The 24,793-nt window shown below is 41.2% G+C and overlaps 1 protein-coding gene across 2 annotated transcripts in view; it reads left to right on the forward strand.

Moving 5' to 3' along the window:
• LOC126100398 (fatty acyl-CoA reductase 1-like) overlaps window positions 1-24,793 on the forward strand; it is a 252,381-nt gene that overhangs the window by 204,767 nt on the left and 22,821 nt on the right. For both annotated transcript variants that reach the window (XM_049910994.1, XM_049910995.1), the window contains 4 exons: window positions 1,968-2,216; window positions 4,496-4,641; window positions 17,094-17,203; window positions 22,137-22,329. In XM_049910994.1, the coding sequence (XP_049766951.1) occupies window positions 1,968-2,216; window positions 4,496-4,641; window positions 17,094-17,203; window positions 22,137-22,329 (698 nt within the window). The remainder of the gene's footprint in view (window positions 1-1,967; window positions 2,217-4,495; window positions 4,642-17,093; window positions 17,204-22,136; window positions 22,330-24,793) is intronic.

Here is a 24,793-nt window from a genome sequence, read left to right on the forward strand (position 1 = left end):
TGGGTAACAGAAGAAATATTGAATTTAATTGATGAAAGGAGAAAATATAAAAATGCAGTAAGTGAAGCAGGCAAAAAGGAATACAAACGTCTCAAAAATGAGATCGACAGGAAGTGCAAAATGGCTAAGCAGGGATGGCTAGAGGACAAATGTAAGGATGTAGAGGCTTATCTCACTAGGGGTAAGATAGATACTGCCTACAGGAAAATTAAAGAGACCTTTGGAGATAAGAGAACCACTTGTATGAATATCAAGAGCTCAGATGGAAACCCAGTTCTAAGCAAAGAAGGGTAAGCAGAAAGGTGGAAGGAGTATATAGAGGGTCTATACAAGGGCGATGAACTTGAGGACAATATTATGGAAATGGAAGAGGATGTAGATGAAGACGAAATGGGAGATACGATACTGCGTGAAGAGTTTGACAGAGCACTGAAAGACCTGAGTCGAAACAAGGCCCCCGGAGTAGACAACATTCCATTGGAACTACTGACGGCCTTGGGAGAGCCAGTCCTGACAAAACTCTACCATCTGGTGAGCAAGATGTATGAAACAGGCGAAATACCCTCAGACTTCAAGAAGAATATAATAATTCCAATCCCAAAGAAGGCAGGTGTTGACAGATGTGAAAATTACCGAACAATCAGTTTAATAAGCCACAGCTGCAAAATACTAACACGAATTCTTCACAGACGAATGGAAAAACTTGTAGAAGCCGACCTCGGGGAAGATCAGTTTGGATTCCGTAGAAATGTTGGAACACGTGAGGCAATACTGACCTTACGGCTTATCTTAGAAGAAAGATTAAGGAAAGGCAAACCTACGTTTCTAGCATTTGTAGACTTAGAGAAAGCTTTTGACAATGTTGACTGGAATACTCTCTTTCAAATTCTAAAGGTGGCAGGGGTAAAATACAGGGAGCGAAAGGCTATTTACAATTTGTACAGAAACCAGATGGCAGTTATAAGAGTCGAGGGACATGAAAGCGAAGCAGTGGTTAAGAAGGGAGTAAGACAGGGTTGTAGCCTCTCCCCGATGTTATTCAATCTGTATATTGAGCAAGCAGTAAAGGAAACAAAAGAAAAATTCGGAGTAGGTATTAAAATCCATGGAGAAGAAATAAAAACGTTGAGGTTCGCCGATGACATTGTAATTCTGTCAGAGACAGCAAAGGACTTGGAAGAGCAGTTGAATGGAATGGATGGAGGCTTGAAGGGAGGATATAAGATGAACATCAACAAAAGCAAAACGAGGATAATGGAATGTAGTCGAATTAAGTCAGGTGATGTTGAGGGTATTAGATTAGGAAATGAGACACTTAAAGTAGTAAAGGAGTTTTGCTATTTGGGGAGCACAATAACTGATGATGGTCGAAGTAGAGAGGATATAAAATGTAGACTGGCAATGGCAAGGAAAGCGTTTCTGAAGAAGAGAAATTTGTTAAGATCGAGTATAGATTTAAGTGTCAGGAAGTCATTTCTGAAAGTATTTGTATGGAGTGTAGCCATGTATGGAAGTGAAACATGGACGGTAAATAGTTTGGACAAGAGGACAATAGAAGCTTTCGAAATGTGGTGCTACAGAAGAATGCTGAAGATTAGATGGGTAGATCACATAACTAATGAGGAAGTATTGAATAGGATTGGGGAGAAGAGAAGTTTGTGGCACAACTTGACCAGAAGAAGGGATCGGTTGGTAGGACATGTTCTGAGGCATCAAGGGATCACCAATTTAGTATTGGAGGGCAGCGTGGAGGGTAAAAATCGTAGGGGGAGACCAAGAGATGAATACACTAAGCTGATTCAGAAGGATGTAGGTTGCAGTAGGTACTGGGAGATGAAGAAGCTTGCACAGGATAGAGTAGCATGGAGAGCTGCATCAAACCAGTCTCAGGACTGAAGACCATAACAACAACAACAACATGTTAGACTGTTATTGAAAGTGACCTGGTAATCTCTCTGGTTGTGCAGGTGTTCTCGCAGCTACGCGCGCAGCGGCCGGACTTTGCACGCCACCTATCAGTGGTGGCTGGCGACCTGAGTGCGCCGGACTTCCAGCTTGCGGAAGAGGACCTGGCAGCCCTTCGTCGTGACGTCAGCGTCGTCTTCCACTGCGCCGCCAGCGTCCGCTTCGACGACAGCCTGCGAGTAGCCGTCGTCACCAATGTTGTGGGCACGAAGCGCGCCCTGCAGCTGGCCGAGCAGCTGCCGCACTTGCAGGTCAGAGCCCAGCCGGTCGGAAGTGCTGGCGGTAACCAGAAACTATGCTGTACATACACTCCAACTCTGTAGGTTCCCAAATCCAGTTTTGCGTAGACTGATTTCCCAATAGCTCACCTGGTTCATCACATAAACATACCACCAGACTTAATTAACCCTCTTGAAATAAGACAGTCTCGGTTGCAAAACATTTTTTATTTACAGGCAATGACGCGTTTCGCTCTTTTGGGGCATCATCAGATTTGGCCTAGAGGTGAAAAATAACGATGTTGAGATATGAGCAGATTAAAAAGGGAAAATGGAGTAAATAAAAAAAAAAAACACAAAAGTTGCAAAGTTCCAGGCTGCGCAGCCGCCTCTGCAATTAACCATAACTGTGAACTTACGTTGAAATTAACTTGGAAAACTAACACTGATTCATTAATGCCCCCACATGTCATTAAGATAAGATCTTATAAAGAACCATCATCCTATCGTCTTGGGATGAATAAAAGCATTATGCAACCTGGAACTGTGAATACAATGCCAGGTATAACTACAGTGTCTGCTAGACAGGAAAACTATGACAAACCAAGAAAATTTAAGAAATCTTACGTAGCATGGAGCGTTGCGTACAGCTGACAAATAGCAGATAATGCGGTCGAGAACACGGTACGTCAGCCCTCAAAGCGAGACACATAAACAAAGAGGCAGGATTATACGACCATAGTAGCAGATATTAAAGGTAGATGATGAAATTTCCTGGGAGATGAAAACTATGGGCCGGATCGATACTCGAACTCAGGACCTTTGTCTTGCGTGGGCAAGTGCTCTACCAACTGAGCTACCCAAACATGACGCACGCCACCTTCTCACAGCATTAATTCCAGCAGTACCTCGTCTCCTACTTTCCAAACTTCACAGAAGCTCTCCTGCGAAGGTAGGAGACAAGGTACTGGTGGAATTAGTACTGTGAGGATGGGGCATGAGTCGTGTTTGGGTAGCTCAGTTGGCAGAGCATTTTCCCGTGAAAGGCAAAGGTACCGAGTTCGAGTCCCGGTCTGGCACATAGTTTTAATCTGCCAGGAAGTTTCATATTAGCGCACGCTCCGCTGCGCAGTGAAAATTTCATTCCGGAAGGTAGATGATGTTGGCCAACCAACGTGTTTACAACAAGCAACTGCATAACTAAAGTACACGTTCGGAAGACAAATTAGGTAAAGCAATGAACTGTCAAATTTGAATTTCGTGCCTGAATATTGATAAAGTAGGAGCAAAAACTCAAAATTAGTACGATTAGAAAGGTATCTATAAAGTGTAAAATTTTTAAAACCTGTCAAGCAGTAAAACTTGAAATGACACTAAAACATTAGTCAGACCAATAAAATCAGTTAAAATATTAAGAATAAAAAAAATGGTCACATTCACAATAAAAGCTATTGGTGGGTTGGAATAGTGGGTACCATAATATAAGACTGGTTTCTGCTAACCAATTCATCATTCAATAAAATACATCTACATTGAATGGAACCAATTTTATTGAATTAAGCTTTGTTACAATTTTCCAAAATACATAAAAAATGCTGTATCATCACTGTCACAAAACTCTAAACGACTGATTAAACAGGGTGAATTCGAGAAGCATTCTTGTTGCTGCCATCTGGAGATATGCTTCAAAGCAAAGTACCTTGTTTCTACATAGCCATAAGTTTCTGAAGGCTGCGCATCAATGCACCTTCAAAAGGTGACATTCATTTTGACCTTTTGTAACATCTTATAAACAAAAGGAACGTGTAATTTAAAAAAGCGTTACTTTTTATCTTTAAAATGTCCAAAATAGGAAGTGGAAGACAAAGTTTTGCTCTTGACTGAAACAATAAAAACACATCAATCTTCAAAGTAGATTCATTATCCTACAAAATTCCTGTTTCTTTGCTTAAGCACTAGTTAACCTCGCCAGACTCAGGTACATGTTTTTGATATAATTCACCCAGTAACATGTACCAAAAGGAGTAAAAAGTTGTTCAGTTTCCCTTTAAACCATAGAGGTTTTAGATTATGTTTCTATTTGAAAGTTTAAGTTGACCTACGTTTCGTTCACTTGCCTTTAATGGTCAAGGAAATTTTAGGGCCACATTAAAATTGTTTTTAATAGTTTTCCGAAAAACAAATGTTACGGTACTCAAAAGCTTCGACGATTGGTTGTTAAGAGAAGTACTGTTAACGTAGGTCTGATGCAACATAAATGTGTTTTATGTTCTTGTTCTAATTTTACTGATAAAAATATTGGTTGTCTCCAGGTGTTCTTACATATATCAACGTCTTTCTGCCACTGTGACAACTCTATTCTTGAGGAGAAACTGTATCCAGCGAGAGCAGACCCAGAAAAGATAATAGATATTGTTTCATGGATGGACGATGACCAGTTAGCAGCGATAACGCCCAAGTAAGTAACAAAAAAAGCTCTGCAGTAAAGTTTTGCTTGAGCAGAGCCTTTCAAAAAAATGTGCAGGACCCATAAAAATTAAAACTGTAAATCACGTTGCTCTCAAACTGTTTGATTCAATCAGCTTCATTCATTCCTGCTTATACCTTAAAACTGTCTGTATCTCTAATTTCTTAAGTAGGCCCTATAAATAGATTATTTCTCATTTTGGTTATTAATTGATAGATCGCCAATTTCAAATGTTTCATTGTTGTACTAGATGAATAAAAATAATCCAAATCACTTGCAAAAAGATTTCAACAGGTAAACAAAATATAGGAAGAAAAAAGGACACGTTATTGTGATAATTCACAATCGTTAGAAAGAAGCAGAAATCAAAAGACATTACATTAAAAGCAATGAACTGCATACACATAATGATAAGAGTCATCGTGATAACGAGTTACAAATAAAAATTTAAAATCGGCTGACGAGATTTGAATCCACAACCTTCTGTATGTTACCAATGCCCCTTCACCACTTTGCAATCTCACTACCCTTTCCAGTGCTATTACTTTTAAGACACTAGTATATCATGTGGAATTTTGGAATATGGTACTGTTTCGTCGATTACTTGCAAACGAGAGCCCAACGAGGTGAACGGCAAGTTCGATCCTCAATGTAACCCAATGATTTCCGTGTTTCCTTTTCTGGCAAGTCAAATGAAGAACACGTTTGACTACACTGCCTCTGGCAGGTTGCTTGAATTTGTGCATCGACAACCTGATTGGCTAACTTCAATGTTAAATAACTCGGAACTAGTGCAACATATCGATTTTTTTCTTAACCATTACTTCTATGCACAACCTCCTCTATAACATCCTTACAAGCTGTTCAGACAGTTTCTGACGATCCTGTAAGGTCCCCTCCAGTTCACTTAGTCATCAGTGCCATGCTGCTTCCCGCGTCCGGCCATCCTGATTTAGGTTTTCCGTGATTTCCCTAAATCGCTCCAGGCAAATGCTGGGATGGTTCCTTTCAAAGGGCACGGCCGAATTCCTTCCCTGTCCTTCCCTAATCCGATGAGACCATTGACCTTGTAGTTTGGTCTCTTCCCCCAAACCAACCAACCAACCAACCATGCTGCTGTTCACATATATGTTTTATTTGCCCGATTGTAGGTCGCAACATGTCAATGTTGGTATTTCATAAGACACTGCACTTGAAGTGGTAGTTGAGATAGAGGATGTGGTACATTATAGAAAGGTTCAGCCCACTCACATTCAATGAATTTATCACTGGTTCAGTAGACAATTATGTTTGACGGGATAACAACAGACCAAAACAGTGTCAGTGTTTTCTCCACCAGCAGCAATCATAACACCAGCAACAATCCTCTTAGCACCTAAATAGTAAGAGGTTTTTGTGGCAGTACACTTAAACTAATGGGTTGGATGAAAACATACAGTGTATTGTCAAAACAACTGTCACAAACATGCGGGTGTTACTGATGTGATGTGTTTTGATGGCGACCAGTAACTGAAAATGTGAAAAATTAGTTCAGTGACACTGCGAGAAGTATACAGAAATTCATGTGTTGGTTCTGAGATGGATGAATTCATATCTGTGACTGGGAAAGATTACATATGTTCCAAATTTAGTGTGTACAAACAATTATTTGGCAAATATTGCTGTATGGCAAATGGCTTTGATGGACAAAAGATCAGCTAAGTCTGTACACTTAAAAAAAGTAATAAATGATTTAATATAGTTTTAAAATTTACAGCATGTGTAATTTTCCTATCACAAATATTATTATACTTTTTTCCTTTGAGAACAGATGTATTCCAATCATATGAATTTGCTAGACAGTTGCTAGACTTAGCACACTCCAGAGATCTTCAACTGCAGTGTGATAGGAGATATCTACTTCAATGCTCCAGTTATAGGGAAGAAAAATTTTCAAGGAATTCCAGAATGAGATTTTCACTCTGCAGCGGAGTGTGCGCTGATATGAAACTTCCTGGCAGATTAAAACTGTCTGCCCGAGTTCGAGTCTCGGTCGGGCACACAGTTTTAATCTGCCAGGAACTTTCAAGGAATTGTTTTTGGCATGTATGTTAAAATCCTTAAATAACTGATAGAGCCTCTCTCTCTAACATAGTGTATGTCTGAGGTTTATCTGTAATGAGTCAAAAGTTATGCATTAAACTGCAGTTTGTACAGAATGGAAACATGTCTGCAGTCTTCTCTTGAATCAGAGTTGTTGTGCAGTAATATACTGTGTATTTTTCCAAGCATTTGTGTTTCTTGCTATAGGCAGTAATTTCATAGATTATAGTTGTCACGATACAGCTGCAATAGTTACTGCAGGGGATTTAAGTAACATCGAAATTTCTTCATGCATTCTGAAAACAGTATTACAGAACAACCTCTTTCATTCCCCAACAGATATATACATGTTATCTGTACAGCACACATACATGGGCTACATAGCCCTCACCCATAAAATATGTGTGATTAGTGAAAAGCACCACTAAGTCTCATGCACCTAAATATTTAGTACCTTAGAAATAAGCTTAATATATTACAGGTTTTTATAAATGAACACGCACCTCATGTATTAGTGCTAACTGAGCATGGGTTAAAATCTGATGGAATTATTTATTGTAAACTAGAAGGTTACTTCTTTGCAAACATATATTATAAACAGCAACATAATGGTGATGGCGGGGCAGATTATGTTAATGAGAATCTCTACCCCTCCCTCCTACATATCGCTCGCAGTTGGATCATGAGGATAAGATTAGAATAATTACTGCACGAACAGAGGCATTCAAACAATCATTCTTCCCACACTCCATACATGAATGGAACAGGAAGAAACCCCCGTAACTGGTACAATGCTACATGCTCTCTGCCATGCACATCACAGTGGTTTGCAGAGTATAGATGCAGAAGCAAGATGTAGATGTCTAAGGAAATAAACTGTTTAGATCAAGAATAAAAGTTGATTGAAGTTATAGGCACTGAACTCTACACCAGATGGTGCATAAAGAGTATGATAAAATATACAGCTATTGGGATTTATTATCTACACATATCAAAAAAAGTTTTGCATTACCTTGTTTCTCAGAGTTCTGAGACCTGTACAGGAAACTGGAATAGAGATCAACATCTGCCCTTTTTATTGCTCATGAGAACCACACCTTGCATGTTGTACCACCATACATTGAGACCTTCAGAGATGGTGGTCCAGATTGCTGCACACACTGGTACCTCTACTATCCAGTAGCACTTCCTCTTGCATTGATGCATGCCTGTATTCATCGTGGCATACTATCCACAAATTCATCAAGGCACTGTTGGTCCAGATTGTCCCACTCCTCAATGGCAGTGCAGTGTAGATACCTCAGAGTGGTTGGTGGGTCACATCGTCCCTAAACAGCACTTTTCAATCTATCCCAGGCATGTTCAATAAAGTTCATGTCTGGAAAACATGTTGGCCACTCTAGTTGAGCGATGTTGTTATCCTGAAGGAATTCATTCACAAGATGTACATGATGGTGGCACGAATTGTCATTCATGAAGATGGGTGCCTTGCCAATATGCTGCAGATGTGGTTGCACTATTAGTCGTAGGATAGCATTCACGTATTGTACAGCCTTTATGATGTCTTCCATGACCACCAGCAGCGTACATGAGCCCCACATAATGCCACCCCAAAACAGCAGGGAACCTCCACCTTTCTGCACTTGCTGGACAGTGTGTCTAAAGCGTTCAGCCTGACCAGGTTGCCTCCAAACATGTCTCTGACGATTGTCTGGTTGAAGGCATATGCAAACTCATCAGTAAGGAGAAGATGATGCCAATCCTGAGGGGTCCATTTGGAATGTTGCTGGGCCCATCTGTACCACACTGCCTGGTGTTGTGTTTGCAAAAATGGACCTCGCCACAGATGTTTGGAGAGAATTAGCGTATCATGCAGCCTGTTGCACACAGTTTGAGTCATAACGCAACATCCTGTGGCTGCATGAAAAGTGTTATTCACATGGTGGCATTGCTGTTAGTGTTCCGTAGGTTGCGGTCATCTGCTGCAGTAGTAGCCCTCAGGTGGCCTGAGCGAGGCATATCATCGACAGTTCCTGTCTCTCTGTATCTACTCCATGTTCAAACAACATCACTTTGGTTCACTCTGAGACACCTGAACACTTCCCTTGTTGAGAGCCCTTCCTGGCACAGATTTGATGGTAAGGCCATTAGGGGGGATTTCATGAGCCAAGCAACAACACCTTAGCATCAAATTACCCATCTCTGGTTGCCACCCCTCCTTCCACAATGACCTCCACCTGTTCAGATTCCACCAATCCTTGGCCCTCACCAACATAGTCCTGCAAAACAATACCAACCAAGCCCAGTACTCCTTGCAGTACCTTCTCTCCATCTGCAAAATTCTCCTGCTATGTAATCCCAAATTCCTGGAATCCATAACACTCATTGAAACTCTTGCCCTGCAGGAACTTGAGCAACATGCACAACGCCACCTCAAAAAGCTGCTCTCCATCCTGCTCACTTCCTATTCCCATCTTGGAGTAACACTGTCCACCACTTCTACAACAACCTCCAAACCTCCTCCACGCCCCCTCATAGCTGACAAACCCTGTCTCACTGACCTACTACACTTACTCCACCCTGCAAAACTCCCTCCCACCACCACACAGAACCCATAACCTAAACAGACTCACAACACAGTTATGAACCTTTCCTCCAGGAGCCTTAGTCCCACAGAAATATCAGTCCTTTCCAAAGGCCTCACCATTTGCCCCACTCCCAGACTTAACCATGCAGGACTAGTTAAAGACCTTCTCTCCTTCTCCCGGTCCCTATAGTGGAAACACTTTTTTGCCACCAACCTGACCAATCAGACTCAACCAAAGACCAATATTGAACCTTGCCTAACTCATTTTACTGCTTTATCCAACCGTGATCCACCCCCACTGCCTCCAAACCACCCCCTATTAACTTTCCGGAAATTCTTAACCTCGAACCTTGCCTCACCATCATTCCCCAAACCCCTCAACGTGCAAACTAACCTTGCATCTGCAGAAAGAACCACAGGCCACTATCTAAAAACTGATCCCGACCTTATAAACCGTTGTTTTGAACCACAAGGATTATGTGGCAGAAGGACTCTGCCAGCTGTCAGATACTTCCATCTACAAGCCATGCCACAGTGATCCCATTCCAGTAATCCAGCAGGATCTCCTGTCACTACTCAGAGATCCTTAGACCCATCCCAGAACCTCTCCCCAGAGTCTTACTTACCCCTACCACTCCCCACACTCCCACCTCCTACATGCTTCTTAAAGTCTGTAAACCCAACCATCCAGGACGCCCCATTGTGGCTGGTTACTGTGCCCCCACCAACCATTTTCTTGACCGACTCTCCACAGTTCCTGTCCCTTTACCACTCAGTGCCCTGCTTGTCACTATTGATGCCACCTCCCTGTGCACTAACATTCCTAATGCCCATGAACTTACTGCTATCAAACACTAACTTTCCAGATGCCCTATGGATTCCAGACCAACAACCTCCTTCCTAGTCTCCATGACCAACTATATCCTCACCCACAAATTACTTCTCCTTTGAAGGCATTACCTACAAACAAATCCACAGTACGGCTATGGACACCCGCATGGCACCATCCTATGCTAACCTATTCATGGGCCATCTAGAGGAATCCTTCCTAAAAACCCTGAATCCTAAACCCCTCACCTGGTTCAGATTCATTGATGACATCTTTGCTATCTGGATTGAAGGTGAGGACACCTTATTCACATTCCTCCAGAACCTCAACAACTTCTCCCCCATTTGCTTCACCTGATCCTACTCAACCCAACAAGCCACCTTCCTAGATGTTGACCTCTACCCCAAAGATGGCTACATCAGTACCTCTGTCCATATCAAACCCACTAACCACCAGAAATACCTCCACTTCGACTGCTGCCACCCATTCCATACCAAGAAGTCCCTTCCGTACAACCTAGCCACCCGTGGTCATTGCATCTGCAGTGATGAGCAGTCGCTCTCAGAATATACCGAGGGTATCACTGAAGCCTTCACTGACCGTAATTATCCTCTCACCCTTGTACAAAACAAATCTCCCGTTCCTTATCTTTCCAGTCTCCCACCACCTCCCAAAGTCCCACAGTCTGGCCACAGAGGAGCATTCCCCTCATAACTCAGTACCATCTGGGACTGGAGCAACTGAATTTCAGTTACCTCTCATCATGCCCTGAAATGAGAAATGTCTTGCCCACTATCCTTCCCACCCCTCATACTGTGGTATTCCACCGTCCACCGAAACTACTCGTCCATCCTTACACAACCTCTGCTCCCAATCCCATACCACATGGCTCATACCCCTATAATAGTCCAAGATGCAACACCTGTCCCATACATCCTCCTACCACCACCTACTCCAGTCCGGTCACTAACATCACCTATTCCATCAAAGGCAGGGCTCCCTGTGAAACCAGTCATGTGATTTACAAGCTAAGCTGCAACCACTGTGCTGCATTGTATGTAGGCATGACAACCAACAAGCTGTCTGTCCGCATGAATGGTCGCCAACAAACTGTGGCCAAAAAACAAATGGACCACTCTGTAGCTGAACACACTGCCAAACATGATATCCCTCATCTCAATGACTGTTTCACAGCCTGTGCCACATGGATCCTTCCGACCAACACCAGCTTTTCTGAATTGCTCAGGTGGGAACTTTCCCTGCAATACATCCTACATTCCCGTAACCCTCCTGGCCTCAACCTTCGTTAGTCACTGTCCTCACCCATCCAGCCCCCTCCCTGTTACCATTCCAGCACTACACAGCCATCATTTCACCACCACACTGTCTTTTAATTTCTTTTCATTTCCTTGCTTTCTGCTACTTACCCCCTCCCCCCTCCGCACCTTCTCTCCTGCCCTCCGTCCAAACTGCAACACTTCACTGTCCGCCATTCCCACCATACTATCCCTCCTCAACCCCACCCCAGCCTCCTCCCTACCCCCACCCAGTCACCACTCCCATCACACACTGTTACTGCTGCTTGCATTGTGGTTTCAGTTCTCTGAGACTGCAGACATGTGGGCAAGTTGCGTTTGCGATAGTGTGTGTGTGCATGTGTATGTGTGTCTACTGCTGACAAAGTCCTTAATGGCCGAACGCTATAATTATGTGAATCTTTTTGTTGTGCTTATTGCAACTCAGCATCTCCAATATATGGTGAGTAGCAGCTTTCCTTCTCTGGAATTGTTACATTCCATCCTGGATTTTCCATTGTTTGATTTATACATACACTACTGGCCATTAAAATTGCTACACCAAGAAGAAAAGCAGATGATAAACGGGTATTCATTGGACAAATATACACTCCTGGAAATGGAAAAAAGAACACATTGACACCGGTGTGTCAGACCCACCATACTTGCTCCGGACACTGCGAGAGGGCTGTACAAGCAATGATCACACGCACGGCACAGCGGACACACCAGGAACTGCGGTGTTGGCCGTCGAATGGCGCTTGCTGCGCAGCATTTGTGCACCGCCGCCGTCAGTGTCAGCCAGTTTGCCGTGGCATACGGAGCTCCATCGCAGTCTTTAACACTGGTAGCATGCCGCGACAATGTGGACGTGAACCATATGTGCAGTTGACGGACTTTGAGCGAGGGCGTATAGTGGGCATGCGGGAGGCCGGGTGGACGTACCGCCGAATTGCTCAACACGTGGGGCGTGAGGTCTCCACAGTACATCGATGTTGTCGCCAGTGGTTGGCGGAAGGTGCACGTGCCCGTCGACCTGGAACCAGACCGCAGCGACGCACGGATGCACACCAAGACCGTAGGATCCTACGCAGTGCCGTAGGGGACCGCACCGCCACTTCCCAGCAAATTAGGGACACTGTTCCTCCTGGGGTATCGGCGAGGACCATTCGCAACCGTCTCCATGAAGCTGGGCTACGGTCCCGCACACCGTTAGGCCGTCTTCCGCTCACGCCCCAACATCGTGCAGCCCGCCTCCAGTGGTGTCGCGACAGGCGTGAATGGAGGGACGAATGGAGACGTGTCGTCTTCAGCGATGAGAGTCGCTTCTGCCTTGGTGCCAATGATGGTCGTATGCGTGTTTGGCGCCGTGCAGGTGAGCGCCACAATCAGGACTGCATACGACCGAGGCACACAGGGCCAACACCCGGCATCATGGTGTGGGTAGCGATCTCCTACACTGGCCGTACACCACTGGTGATCGACGAGGGGACACTGAATAGTGCACGGTATATCCAAGCCATCATCGAACCCATCGTTCTACCATTCCTAGACCGGCAAGGGAACTTGCTGTTCCAACAGGACAATGCACGTCCGCATGTATCCCGTGCCACCCAACGTGCTCTAGAAGGTGTAAGTCAACTACCCTGGCCAGCAAGATCTCCGGATCTGTCCTCCATTGAGCATGTTTGGGACTGGATGAAGCGTCGTCTCACGCGGTCTGCACGTCCAGCACGAACGCTGGTCCAACTGAGGCGCCAGGTGGAAATGGCATGGCAAGCCGTGCCACAGGACTACATCCAGCATCTCTACGATCATCTCCATGGGAGAATAGCAGCCTGCATTGCTGCGAAAGGTGGATATACACTGTACTAGTGCCGACATTGTGCATGCTCTGTTGCCTGTGTCAATGTGCCTGTGGTTCTGTCAGTGTGATCATGTGATGTATCTGACCCCAGGAATGTGTCAATAAAGTTTCCCCTTCCTGGGACAATGAATTCACGGTGTTCTTATTTCAATTTCTAGGAGTGTATTATGCTAGAACTGACATATGATTACATTTTCACACAATTTGGGTGCAAAGGTCCTGAGAAATTAGTACCCAGAACAACCAACTCTGGCAGTAATAATGGCCGTGATACACCTGGGCATTGAGCCAAACAAAGCTCGGATGGCGTGTACAGGTACAGCTGCCCGTGCAGTTTCAACACTATACCACAGTTCATCAAGAGTAGTGACTGGTGAAATATGACGAGCCAGTTGCTCGGCCACCATTGACCAGATGTTTTCAATTGGCGAGAGGTCTGGAGAATGTGCTGGCCAGGGCAGCAGTCGAACATTTCCTGTTTCCAGAACGGTCCGAACAGGACCTGCGACATGCATTATCCTGCTGAAATGTAGGGTTTCACAGAGATCAAATGAAGGGTAGAGCCACGGGTCATAATACATCTGAAATATAACGTCCACTGTTCTAAGTGCCGTCAATGCGAACAGGAGGTGACCGAGATGTGTAACCAATGGCACCCCATACCAAGCCAGGTGATACTCCAGTATGGTGATGAGGAATACATGCTCCCAATGTGTGTTCACCACGATGTTGCCAAATACGGATGCGACTATCATGATGCTGTAAACAGAACCTGGATTCATCCGAAAAAATGACGTTTTGCCATTCGTACACCCAGGTTCGTCATTGAGTACACCATCGCAGGTGCTCCTGTCTGTGATGCAGTGTCATGGGTAACCGTAGCCATGGTCTCCGAGCTGATAGTCCATGCTGCTGCAAACGTTGTCGAACTGTTTGTGCAGATAGTTGTTGTCTTGCAAACATCCCCATCTGTTGACTCAGGGATCGAGACACGGCTGCACGATCTATTACAGACATGCGGATAAGATGCCAGTCATCTCGACAGCTATTGATACGAGGCTGTTGGGATCCAGCACGGCTTTCCATATTACCCTCCTGAACCCACCGATTCCATATTCTGCTAACAGTCATTGGATCTCGACCGACGCGAGCAGCAATGTCGCGATACGATAAACCGCAATCACGATAGGCTACAATCAGACTTTTATCAAAGTCGGAAACATGATGGTACGCATTTCTCCTCCTTACACGAGACATCACTACAATGTTTCACCAGGCAATGCTGGTCAACTCCTGTATGTGTACAAGAATTCAGTTGGAAACTTTCCTTATATCAGCACGTTGTAGGTGTCGCCACCGGCGCCAACCCTGTGTGAATGCTCTGAAAAGCTAATCATTTGCATATCACAGCATCTTCTTCCTGTCGGTTAAATTTCATGTCTGTAGCACGTTGTCTTCATGGTATAGCAATTTTAATGGCCAGTTGTGTATGTGCACACATTCAAGGGTTAAGCAGTATACCCTTATACGTATACCAGTGCTACAAAATTGTTATTATTTATGCTTTCTTATATCTGATATGAACTTCAACTTTAGGTACATTTTGTTGCTTTTTGGATGACAGAGCTGATAGGAGAATGCTCAAAAACTGCATGGTTTCATTGAACTGCAGACACCTGTGTGTATGCTTCGTGTGCTGAACTACTTTCTACATGCTGCTTTGTGTAGCATTTCTTCCTCTGTTTACGTGGTTGTTCTTGCCATTCTCACTCCCACTGCCCCTTTCTTCTTCTTCATAATGTCCTTTTGATAAATGTTCATTACGTTTCGCTCATGAAATGTTCATGACATTTGGACACAGTTCAAACTTTCATTGATGTGAACTTATTATGTTTTGAAACACATTTTTTGCACTATGAGATGTGTGCAATTCTAACTAAAGATTGTTACTTGCAAGCCACATATTTCAGTCACTTTTAATTCACAGTTCACTTCCTACACAGTACTTGGTGAGTAACTGCACCTTCTTTACTACCCATTACACAGGTTTTTCAATAGCATTTGCTCCACACAAGGCATGCAATATGCAAGAGTACCCCATGGTACAAAATCTACATAAAACTTTATTACTTTATCCATGAACCCGTAGAAAGCAGTGTAGGTGAAACAGTAAAAATGGTCATATCTTCCTTCTCATGACTGTTTATGTAAAGTTAACCCTTTCTTGGATTACCTTAATGAATTGGCAGATAAGGCTTCCTCTTATCTGGCCTCCACAATCCCCTCATTGACGTAATCCCTCAAAGCAGTTCTGGAAGCACCATGGATTTGTTTGGAGATGCAAGCATGCAACCTGTGTGTCTATAGTAGCTTATCTATTTGAACTTAACTATGCCAAAAGTGGGTATTAACAATTAATACTTAGTAATATATATATGATTCCCCTGCATATGGACTGTCAAGCAAGATAGTTTCTCATGGCTCGCAAATGTCTCGTCACTGCAATGACTCACAACAGTGCTATATGGTCCATCCATTACCAGTACATTCATGGGAAATAGCTTATTTGGTGTTGTTGTATACTGCAGCACTGCTTAGGGAAGTGTTACTTCTACGAGCTCCAGCATCTCAATAAAATGTAATTATAGAAACTAAAATGTTGTCAAAATAATAATCCTCATACATATCACCACGGCTGAGGTCACTCAGGCATGTGTCTGTGGTGGTGCTTGATTAGCGTGTTTCTAATTTGAATACTGATAGTGGAATAACTTTACACCATGGGTATTTTACCAGCAAGGGGAGGGCAGGAGGTGTTGTAAAGTTTTGAGCTCCAGATATTTCATCAGTGTCCTGGATTAAATTCCAAACTTCTACATGATGTCTCATGAAGTGAGAGTATGACACTGTTGATGGTAATACATCAGTTAGATGGGGTCATTTAAGCTCAGTGGCCCCTTGGGGCTATTGGAGAGGAGAAGGCTACATGCCAGCATTAGATCCCATGCTTTCTATTCTCTCTCATTATCATATAACATTCACACCACACTTTATACAGACCCATTACAATCACCCTTTACAATTAAGTGGTTCAATAATCCCTCAGAGTCTCCTACTCAACAATGCCACATGACTCTAACAGAAGGCCTCTGTAGTAGTAGACAAGGATGTTTCATGACTGTCAGTGTGTATTAATTAATATGTTAGGTCTACCAGAACAGAGACCACATTTAGTGATTCCCTAGCACTATAATATTGATAACACCAAAACTGTACATGTTTAAGTCCAGTTCAATCTCTGCAACAAAATGGCAGAATTTGTAGATACTTACAGTAGTGGTCCATTCTAACTCATTTAATTTTCTGAATCAATGAAATGAAATAGAAAACAAGCTGTTGTGTTACCACACTGAGTCAATGCTTATAAGCTGGTCAAATGCACTACCTGACATCATACAAAATTTGTATAATGTTCTGTTTGGAGACTTCAGATCATACAATATGTATGGATCAAAAACTGATTGCCTTTATCACGTTATGATTCTAACAATAGTGACATTGTTGTTGAATACAAAATTCTCATCTCTGCCACCAGACAGTGTTTTGTAAAACATACAGGATACGTATCTCTTAAACTGTTGATTGTCACTATGTTATTCCCTCTTGCCAATTGATTTGCCCTCATTTCTTCCAGCATGGAACAGCCAGTTTTAATTATTATTGATAATTACTAGCATGTAATGGCAGTTTTAAGTTGTGCTCATTTATTATTTTTTTCTGCAGGTTAGTGGGTGATCTTCCAAATACTTATGCCTTATCCAAGAATCTTGCTGAACAGTTAGTTGCAAATTATGCACAGAAGCTGCCTATTGTAATCGCCAGGCCATCCATAGGTAAGCAGAAGCCATTATTTTATGAAGTGCTAGTTCTAAAATCACTTCCTTTAACAGAAGAGTCTGTAAGGAAAAATACAATATAAAAGAGAACTGTGAGAATTCAGTATAAATTATATGCAAGTTTTGTGTGTAATTAGCCCTCTGCCTAAAGGGCAATGGACTGTAACATGTAAGACGGTGGTGTGTAACATAACTACATTGGTGCATGAAAAACAGCATTCTGTAATCAAATTACAAATTCAAAGAGTTCATCCACACATGGAACACTCACTCTTTCAGCATGGCAGTTCCAGACTGCACAAGACCGCTGTGCCTTGTTCACTGTCATCAGTTGTCCCCCATACAGTCCTGATTTGCTCCCTCTAATTTTCATCTGTTTCCAAAACTTGAAGAAAACCTTTTAGGGCTACACTTTGATTGTGATGAAGTGATGCAAGCAGAGGTGAGGTTCTGTGGCTTGTCAACAAAAGTCAAACCTTCTGCAGTGATGGTATCAAAAAACTGGTCTTTCACTGGGAGAAATGTGTTCATTGCCAGAGTCACTGTTGAGAAAAAAAAATATGTATAGACATTAAGAGTAAAAATATAAATGTTAATAACCTTTGCTTTATTTAAAAACTTTAAGAGTTTTCACATAAAAAATTTGATGCATTACTTTATGGCATGGCCTAATATATTTGAGTTCTGGGTTGAATTTACGTGTACATATTTAAAGGGCATATCTTACAGTATGCCATGTATGTTTGGAAACAGCTAGTTCTTTGAAATTGAAAATAGTATTTTGGAAAGAGAGGGAGAAGTAGAAGCAGACATGCTCCGGTATATTTGACAGAACAGTGAAAGACGTTAATCAAAACAAGTCACCTGGAGTAGACGACACTCTCTCAGATTTATTGAGACTTTTGGGGGAACATACCATGACAAAAATATTTCACCTGGCAAATGGGAAATTGAGGTGACATATTTGTTCCAGTGGACAAAAAACTCAAATCCACTGAAACAGAAATCAAAGCTGCATTTGAGATTGTTTGGGCAATACTCAGTATCGGGGGTGAGCATAAAATGATAATTGGATCCATCTGTCACCCATCAGACTCATCTTCTGATGTAACCAAGAACTTCAGAGAAATCCTCAGTTCACTTGTATGTAAGTTCCCCAATCACACTGTAATCATCAGTGGAGACTTTAATCAACCAACAATCAATTGGGAAAATTAAATTTTGTTTGTGGTGGGTATTATAAGATATCCTGTGAAAATTTACTAAATGCCTTCTCTGAAAACTACCTAGAACAGATAGTTAGATGCCCTACTTGTGAGGGAAATATATTGGATCTAATGGCAACAAATAGAGCTGACCTCTTTGAGGATGTCTACATTGAAACTGGTATCAATGACATGACATGGTTGTGGTGACAATGAGTACCAAATACAAAGGACTACTGAAACAATCAGAAAGATGTATATGTATATATATCAAGTAAACTAGATGAAAAACCAGTAGTGTCATATCTCAATGAGGAACTTGAAACATTCAGCACAGTGCAGGAGCATGTTGAGGAACATTGTCTCAAGTTTAAAAGAATAGTTGACCATGCACTGGATAGATATGTACACAGTAGAACAGTTAATAATGGGAGGGAACCTCCATGATATACAGTCACTCTAAAGAAACTTCTAAAGAAACAGAGACTACTGCTTAATAGGTGTAAAACAAAGCATAGGGCTAAAGATAAGACACGCTGAATGAAACACATTTGTCTGTCAAGAAAGCCATGTGTGGTGCCTTCAATAACTACGATAGCAGAATATTGTCAAATGACATTTCACAAAATCAAAGGAAATTTTTGTCATATGTAAAGGCTGTTAGTAGTGCCAAAGGTAGTGTTTATCCCTAGCAAATAAGACAAGAACTGAAACTGAGGGTAGCAATGCAAAAGATGAAATGTTTAACATCATTTTAAAATGTTCCTTTGAAAAGGTAAACTTAGGAGAATTACCACTGAAAAGATGCATGAAATAAATGTTAGCATCAGTGGTGTTCAGCAACAGCTGAAATCGTTAAAATTGAACAAAGCTCCAGGCCCTGATGGAATCTCTGTCAGATCCTGTACTGAATTTGTGGCTGAGTTAGCCCATCTTCTCACTGTAATCTATCCTAGACCCTTTGAAGAAAAGGCTGTGCCCAATTCTTGGAAAAAAGCACAGGTCACACCTGTCTACAAAAAGGATAGAAGAAATGATCCAGAAAACTACCATCCGATATCCTTGACATTGATTTGTTGTAGACTCTTAGAACATATTCCTAGCTCAAACATAATGAAGTATCTTGAACGGAATGACCTCCTCAACACCAACCAGCATGATTTTTGAAAACATCAGTCATGTGAAACAAAACTTGCACTTCTAACACATGACATACTGAAAGCTCTGCATCTGGGCAACCAAGTAGATGCAGTGTTTCTTGATTTCTGAAAAGCATTTGACTCAGTACCACTACTTTTCTTACTGTCAAAAATATGATCATATGGGGTGTCGAGAGAAATTTGTTACTGGACTGAGGACTTTTGGCAGGGAGGAAACTACATGTTATGTTGGACACAGAGTCATTATCAGATATAGAAATAACTTTGGGTGTGCCCCAAAGAAGTGTTTTGGAACCCTTGTTGTTCATGTTGTATGTTAATAACCTTGCAGACAATATTATGAGTAAAATCAGGCCTTTTGCAGATGATGCAGTCAGTTATCTATAATGAAGTACTATCTAATAGAAGCTGTATAAGTATTCAATCAGATCTTGATAAGATATCAACACGATTCAGAGATTGGCAACTTGCTCTAAATGTTCGGAAATGTAGAATTTTGCATTTCACAAAATGAAAAAAATGTAGTATCCTGTGATTATAATATCAATGAGTCACTGTTGTTAACTGCCAACTCATACAAATACATGTGTGTAACACTTTTTATGGATATGAAATGGAATGGTCACATTGGTTCAGTCATGGGAAAAGCAGGTGGTAGTATTTGGTTTATTGGTAGATTACTGGGGAAGTGCAATCAGTATAAACAGGAGATTGCTTACAAAATGGCTCTGAGCACTATGCGACTTAACTTCTGAGGTCATCAGTCACCTAGAACTCAGAACTAATTAAACCAAACTAACCTAAGGACATCACACACATCCATGCCCGAGGCAGGATTCGAACCTGCGACCGTAGCAGTCAGATTGCTTACAGATCACTCATACAACGTGTTCTAGAATATTGGTCAAATGTCAGCAACCCATACCATATAGAACTAACTGGGGGTACTGAATGTGTACAGGGAAGGGCATCATGAGTGGTCACAGGTTTTGTTTAATCCATGGGAGAGTGCCACAGATTTACTGAAGGAACTGATACAGTAGACTCTTGAAGACAGATGTAAACTATCTCGAGAAAGTCTATTAACAAAGTTTCAGGAACCAGCTTTAAATGATTACTCTAAGGATATACTACAACCGCCTACGTATCACTCGCACATGGATTGTGAGGATAAGATTAGGATAATTATGCATTCACAGTGGCATTCAATCATTCTTCTCGTGCTCCATATGTGAATAGAATATGAATAAACCCTAATAACTGGTACTGTGGGATGTGCCCTTTGACATGCACCTCATGGTAGTTTACAGAGTATAAATGTAGATGTACATGTACGCAACATACTGGGTGGTTATAACTCACAGAGTTTCAGTGTGGGCTGCAATTAATGTATGGCAGCAAAACATGATAGATTTGCTAGAACATTAATGAAAAATTGATGTACATTGGAAAAAATTAGTCCAATATTTGCCCCGAGTGCAAATCTGGCCTGAACAAAATCTCAACAATGCCTCCAGTGCTTATATTGAACAAACTGTGTAAGTGGTAGTTAATAATAAAATCAATATTATGCCTTTCTCACTTGCTTGATCTTTTCTGCCCATATTCCAATCCTAATCCATTACATAATGGAAGCATTTGTACGTGTGTTTCCTGCATTCATAGCACCAGATTTGCACCTGATGGGCAACATTGGAACAAATTTTTTCCAGCATAAATTAGTTCCACATTAACTCATTGTAATATCTACAACGTTTTACTGCCATATAATAATTACAGCCCACATTGGACTGCCAGGAGTAGCTGCACTTTAATTGTAACCACCTTGTATATGAGGCAGGCAAATCCCCTCAAACTTAAAGAAAAATGAAGTAATACCATTTCCAAACGAGGCTGGTGCCTTTTAGTGCAGTTTAGTAAGGTCATGTTGCAAAATAATAATATGAAATATCAAAACAGTAATCCAAAGACAGGTAAAGTTGGCCACCAGTAAGATCACTTTGCACTTCAGAGAAATATATGAACTTGTGACTCAATATTCATCCTAAGTTTTATCTTAAAAGATAGATTGAGCAAAGGCAAACCTGCATTTATAGAATTAGTAAATTCAGAGAAAATGTTTAAAAATGTTGACTGGAATATACTCTTTGAAGTTCTGAAGGCAACAGTTATAAAATACAGGTCAACTGTAAGTTGTATTGAAATCAGACTACAGTTATAAAAGCCAAAGGGTATGAAAGTCAAGCATTGGTTGAGAAGGGGGTGAGATAAGAGTTGATACCATTGGTATGCTGTTTTGCAGTACAGTACCATACATTAAACTATTTCAGATAGCTGTATCTATTTTCTTAATTATGTATTCAGTGACAGAGATTGTGAGGTATTGTAGTTAGTAATTTTACCAAAATGTCATCAACTACACTACTGGCCATTAAAATTGCTACACCCTGAAGATGACGTTACCAATGCATTTAGTCATTAAAATATTTAAATGCTATATTACTTGGGTTCTTTACTGAATTTTTCTAGAATAAAGTATGTAGACAATGGTTTTCTTTTCAACAGTGATATCATCCTGGAAGGAACCTATGCCAGGATGGGCAGATAATACAAATGGACCAGTTGGTCTGTTAATAGCAGCAGGTAAAGGTGTTCTGAGGACAGTGCTTGGACATCCTGGAATTTATGCAGATGTAGTACCTATAGACTGCACAGCAAATGCCATAATTGCCCTGGCTTGGCATCTTGGAGAAAACAGGTTGGTGCAAAAATAACTATTAAATTCAGTTATTTATTTCAGTAGTTTTAATTTTTTCATTTTCATTTTATATTGCATAAAATCAAGAATCATCATTTCACTTTCAGTGATGAATTCTTTTGAAATAAAGTGAGTTTTGTTGTTTCTGTTTCTTTACTTTTATTTAAACCAAACTCTGTGCCAATTACACATGATTATAGACTAGGCCACTACCGGTATATATCCAGACTTTCTAAAATTAAAATTGTGATAACAGTAGTAGTACTAGTGGTAGTATTTCAAAAAATTGATTACATATTCAGAGCCTATGAATATGAAATGTCTTTAAATCGTATGATAACATACCGACAGCAGTAAAGACAGTTGTTCATAAAACTTCCATTTAAGGCCTATTACGAGCAAGCTGCAGCAGATAAAAAGTATAGTATTGCTATAAAACAGATAGAAGAAAAGTGTGACTCTTAACAAATGTGATAAGAGTGATAAAGTAACAAATGCACTGTGGTAAATGGATTTGCAATTTGAGACCAGTGACATGGTGGGTGAAAACTGAAGTTATCTTTTTCGTAATACATGTCCTTGGCTCAAAAAGACTGTAGAATTGAATCTTAGACTTGAGATGGAGTAAAAATAAAAAAAATTATGCCATGGTATTCTTTAGAACTGCACACATGGTCTAAAAATACTGTGAAAGCACCAATATCATTGGGGCTACAAAGAATGAAACTTACAACATAACAGATTTACTTCATATTACAAAGGTAATAAGGACAAGGAATATAAAAAGTATTGGCAACAGACTATCTGTAGGCATACAATGTAACATTTGAGACAATCCTGTCTAGTGCATACATATAGCAAAAGGATGTATATTTTCTTAAATATCTTGTTGTAATAATTAGAGTAATGCAAAGTTAGATAACATGACATATTATAAACCATTGTTCATTAAATATAGAATATTAACAGTTATTAATCTATATATTCTTGATAGTGTTTACTATACACTTACTGAACTACCAAATTTAGGTCTAGCAAATCAAAGGCATGACTACAATACAAGAATCTACTTCTGTGCTCTTGCCACAAAATAGATGAGCAGAAACTAACAAAGCATAAGTATATGACAATTAAAATATATAACAAATTATCTGAACATGCCTGAAGCATGCCTATCAAAGTACATAAGGAAAAGTTAAGCTACTTCTTGTGAACTAACCCATTCTATTCATTAGTAGAATTTTTAGAAATGTCTAATATGAACTTAAATATGTAAAAATGTATTTGCCGGCTGAAGTGGCCGTGCGGTTAAAGGTGCTGCAGTCTGGAACCGCAAGACCGCTATGGTCGCAGGTTCGAATCCTGCCTCGGGCATGGATGTTTGTGATGTCCTTAGGTTAGTTAGGTTTAACTAGTTCTAAGTTCTAGGGGACTAATGACCTCAGCAGTTGAGTCCCATAGTGCTCAGAGCCATTTGAACCATTTTTGAAAAATGTATTTTATAAGATTAATAGGTTAAGTGATGGCACTCCACATCACATTCACCTTGAGCTGCAGCATTATCTTAACAATACCATCTCACAATGATGAATTGGAAGAGATTAACAACAAAATATTGTTCACTGCTTCTGGCCTTCCAGATCAACAGACATCACACCTTGTGATTTTTTCTGTGGGTGTACAAAAAAGACAGACTTTTTGTCTTACCTATGGCAACCACTCTTTGAAAGCTGAGAAATTGAATTGCTGAAGCTGTCAATTCAATAAACAAGGACCTGTTGATTCAAGTGTGGAATGGAATGGACTACCTTCCTAGCCTCCCAAAATCTCAAACCTCTTGTTTGGTTCATGTTCACTGACAATATCTTCATGATCAAAACCTAAGGTCAAGACACCCTGTCCTCATTCCTGCATAGCCTGAACACCTACTCTCACATGCACTTCACTTGGTGCTTCTCAGCCTGATATGTCACCTTATAGAGTTCGACTTTGACTTCCACCTCCTTGATGGCTCCACCAAAACTTCTGTCCTTATCAAGCCCACTAACCATCAACAGTAGTGGCATTTTGACAGCTGGTTCTCCATTCCACACCACAACATTGCTCCCATTTAGGAATGGCTGGTGTATCTGCAGTGACAAGAATTGCCTTACTAGTTCACAAACAGTTTTTCCATCCCATATACTCATACATACCTGCTCCTCCCACCATCCCAAGAACTCACTGCAAAGGAGCAAATGAACTAAAGTGCTGTTTAATTAAACAATACTGAAATAAATGGAACCATGCCCTTTGCCAGAGCTTTGACTATTTATCATTATGCTCAGAAATGAAGGAAATCCTACCCATGATAATTCTCACCCCTCCTAAAGTGGTATTCCACCACCAATTCAACTCACACAATATCCTGGTCCATCAATATGCTGTTCTGACTCACGTGGGTTGTTTCCCTGTGGGACATTCA

The sequence above is a fragment of the Schistocerca cancellata genome, chromosome 9, assembly GCF_023864275.1.
Source record: "Schistocerca cancellata isolate TAMUIC-IGC-003103 chromosome 9, iqSchCanc2.1, whole genome shotgun sequence".
NCBI lineage: Eukaryota > Metazoa > Arthropoda > Insecta > Orthoptera > Acrididae > Schistocerca > Schistocerca cancellata.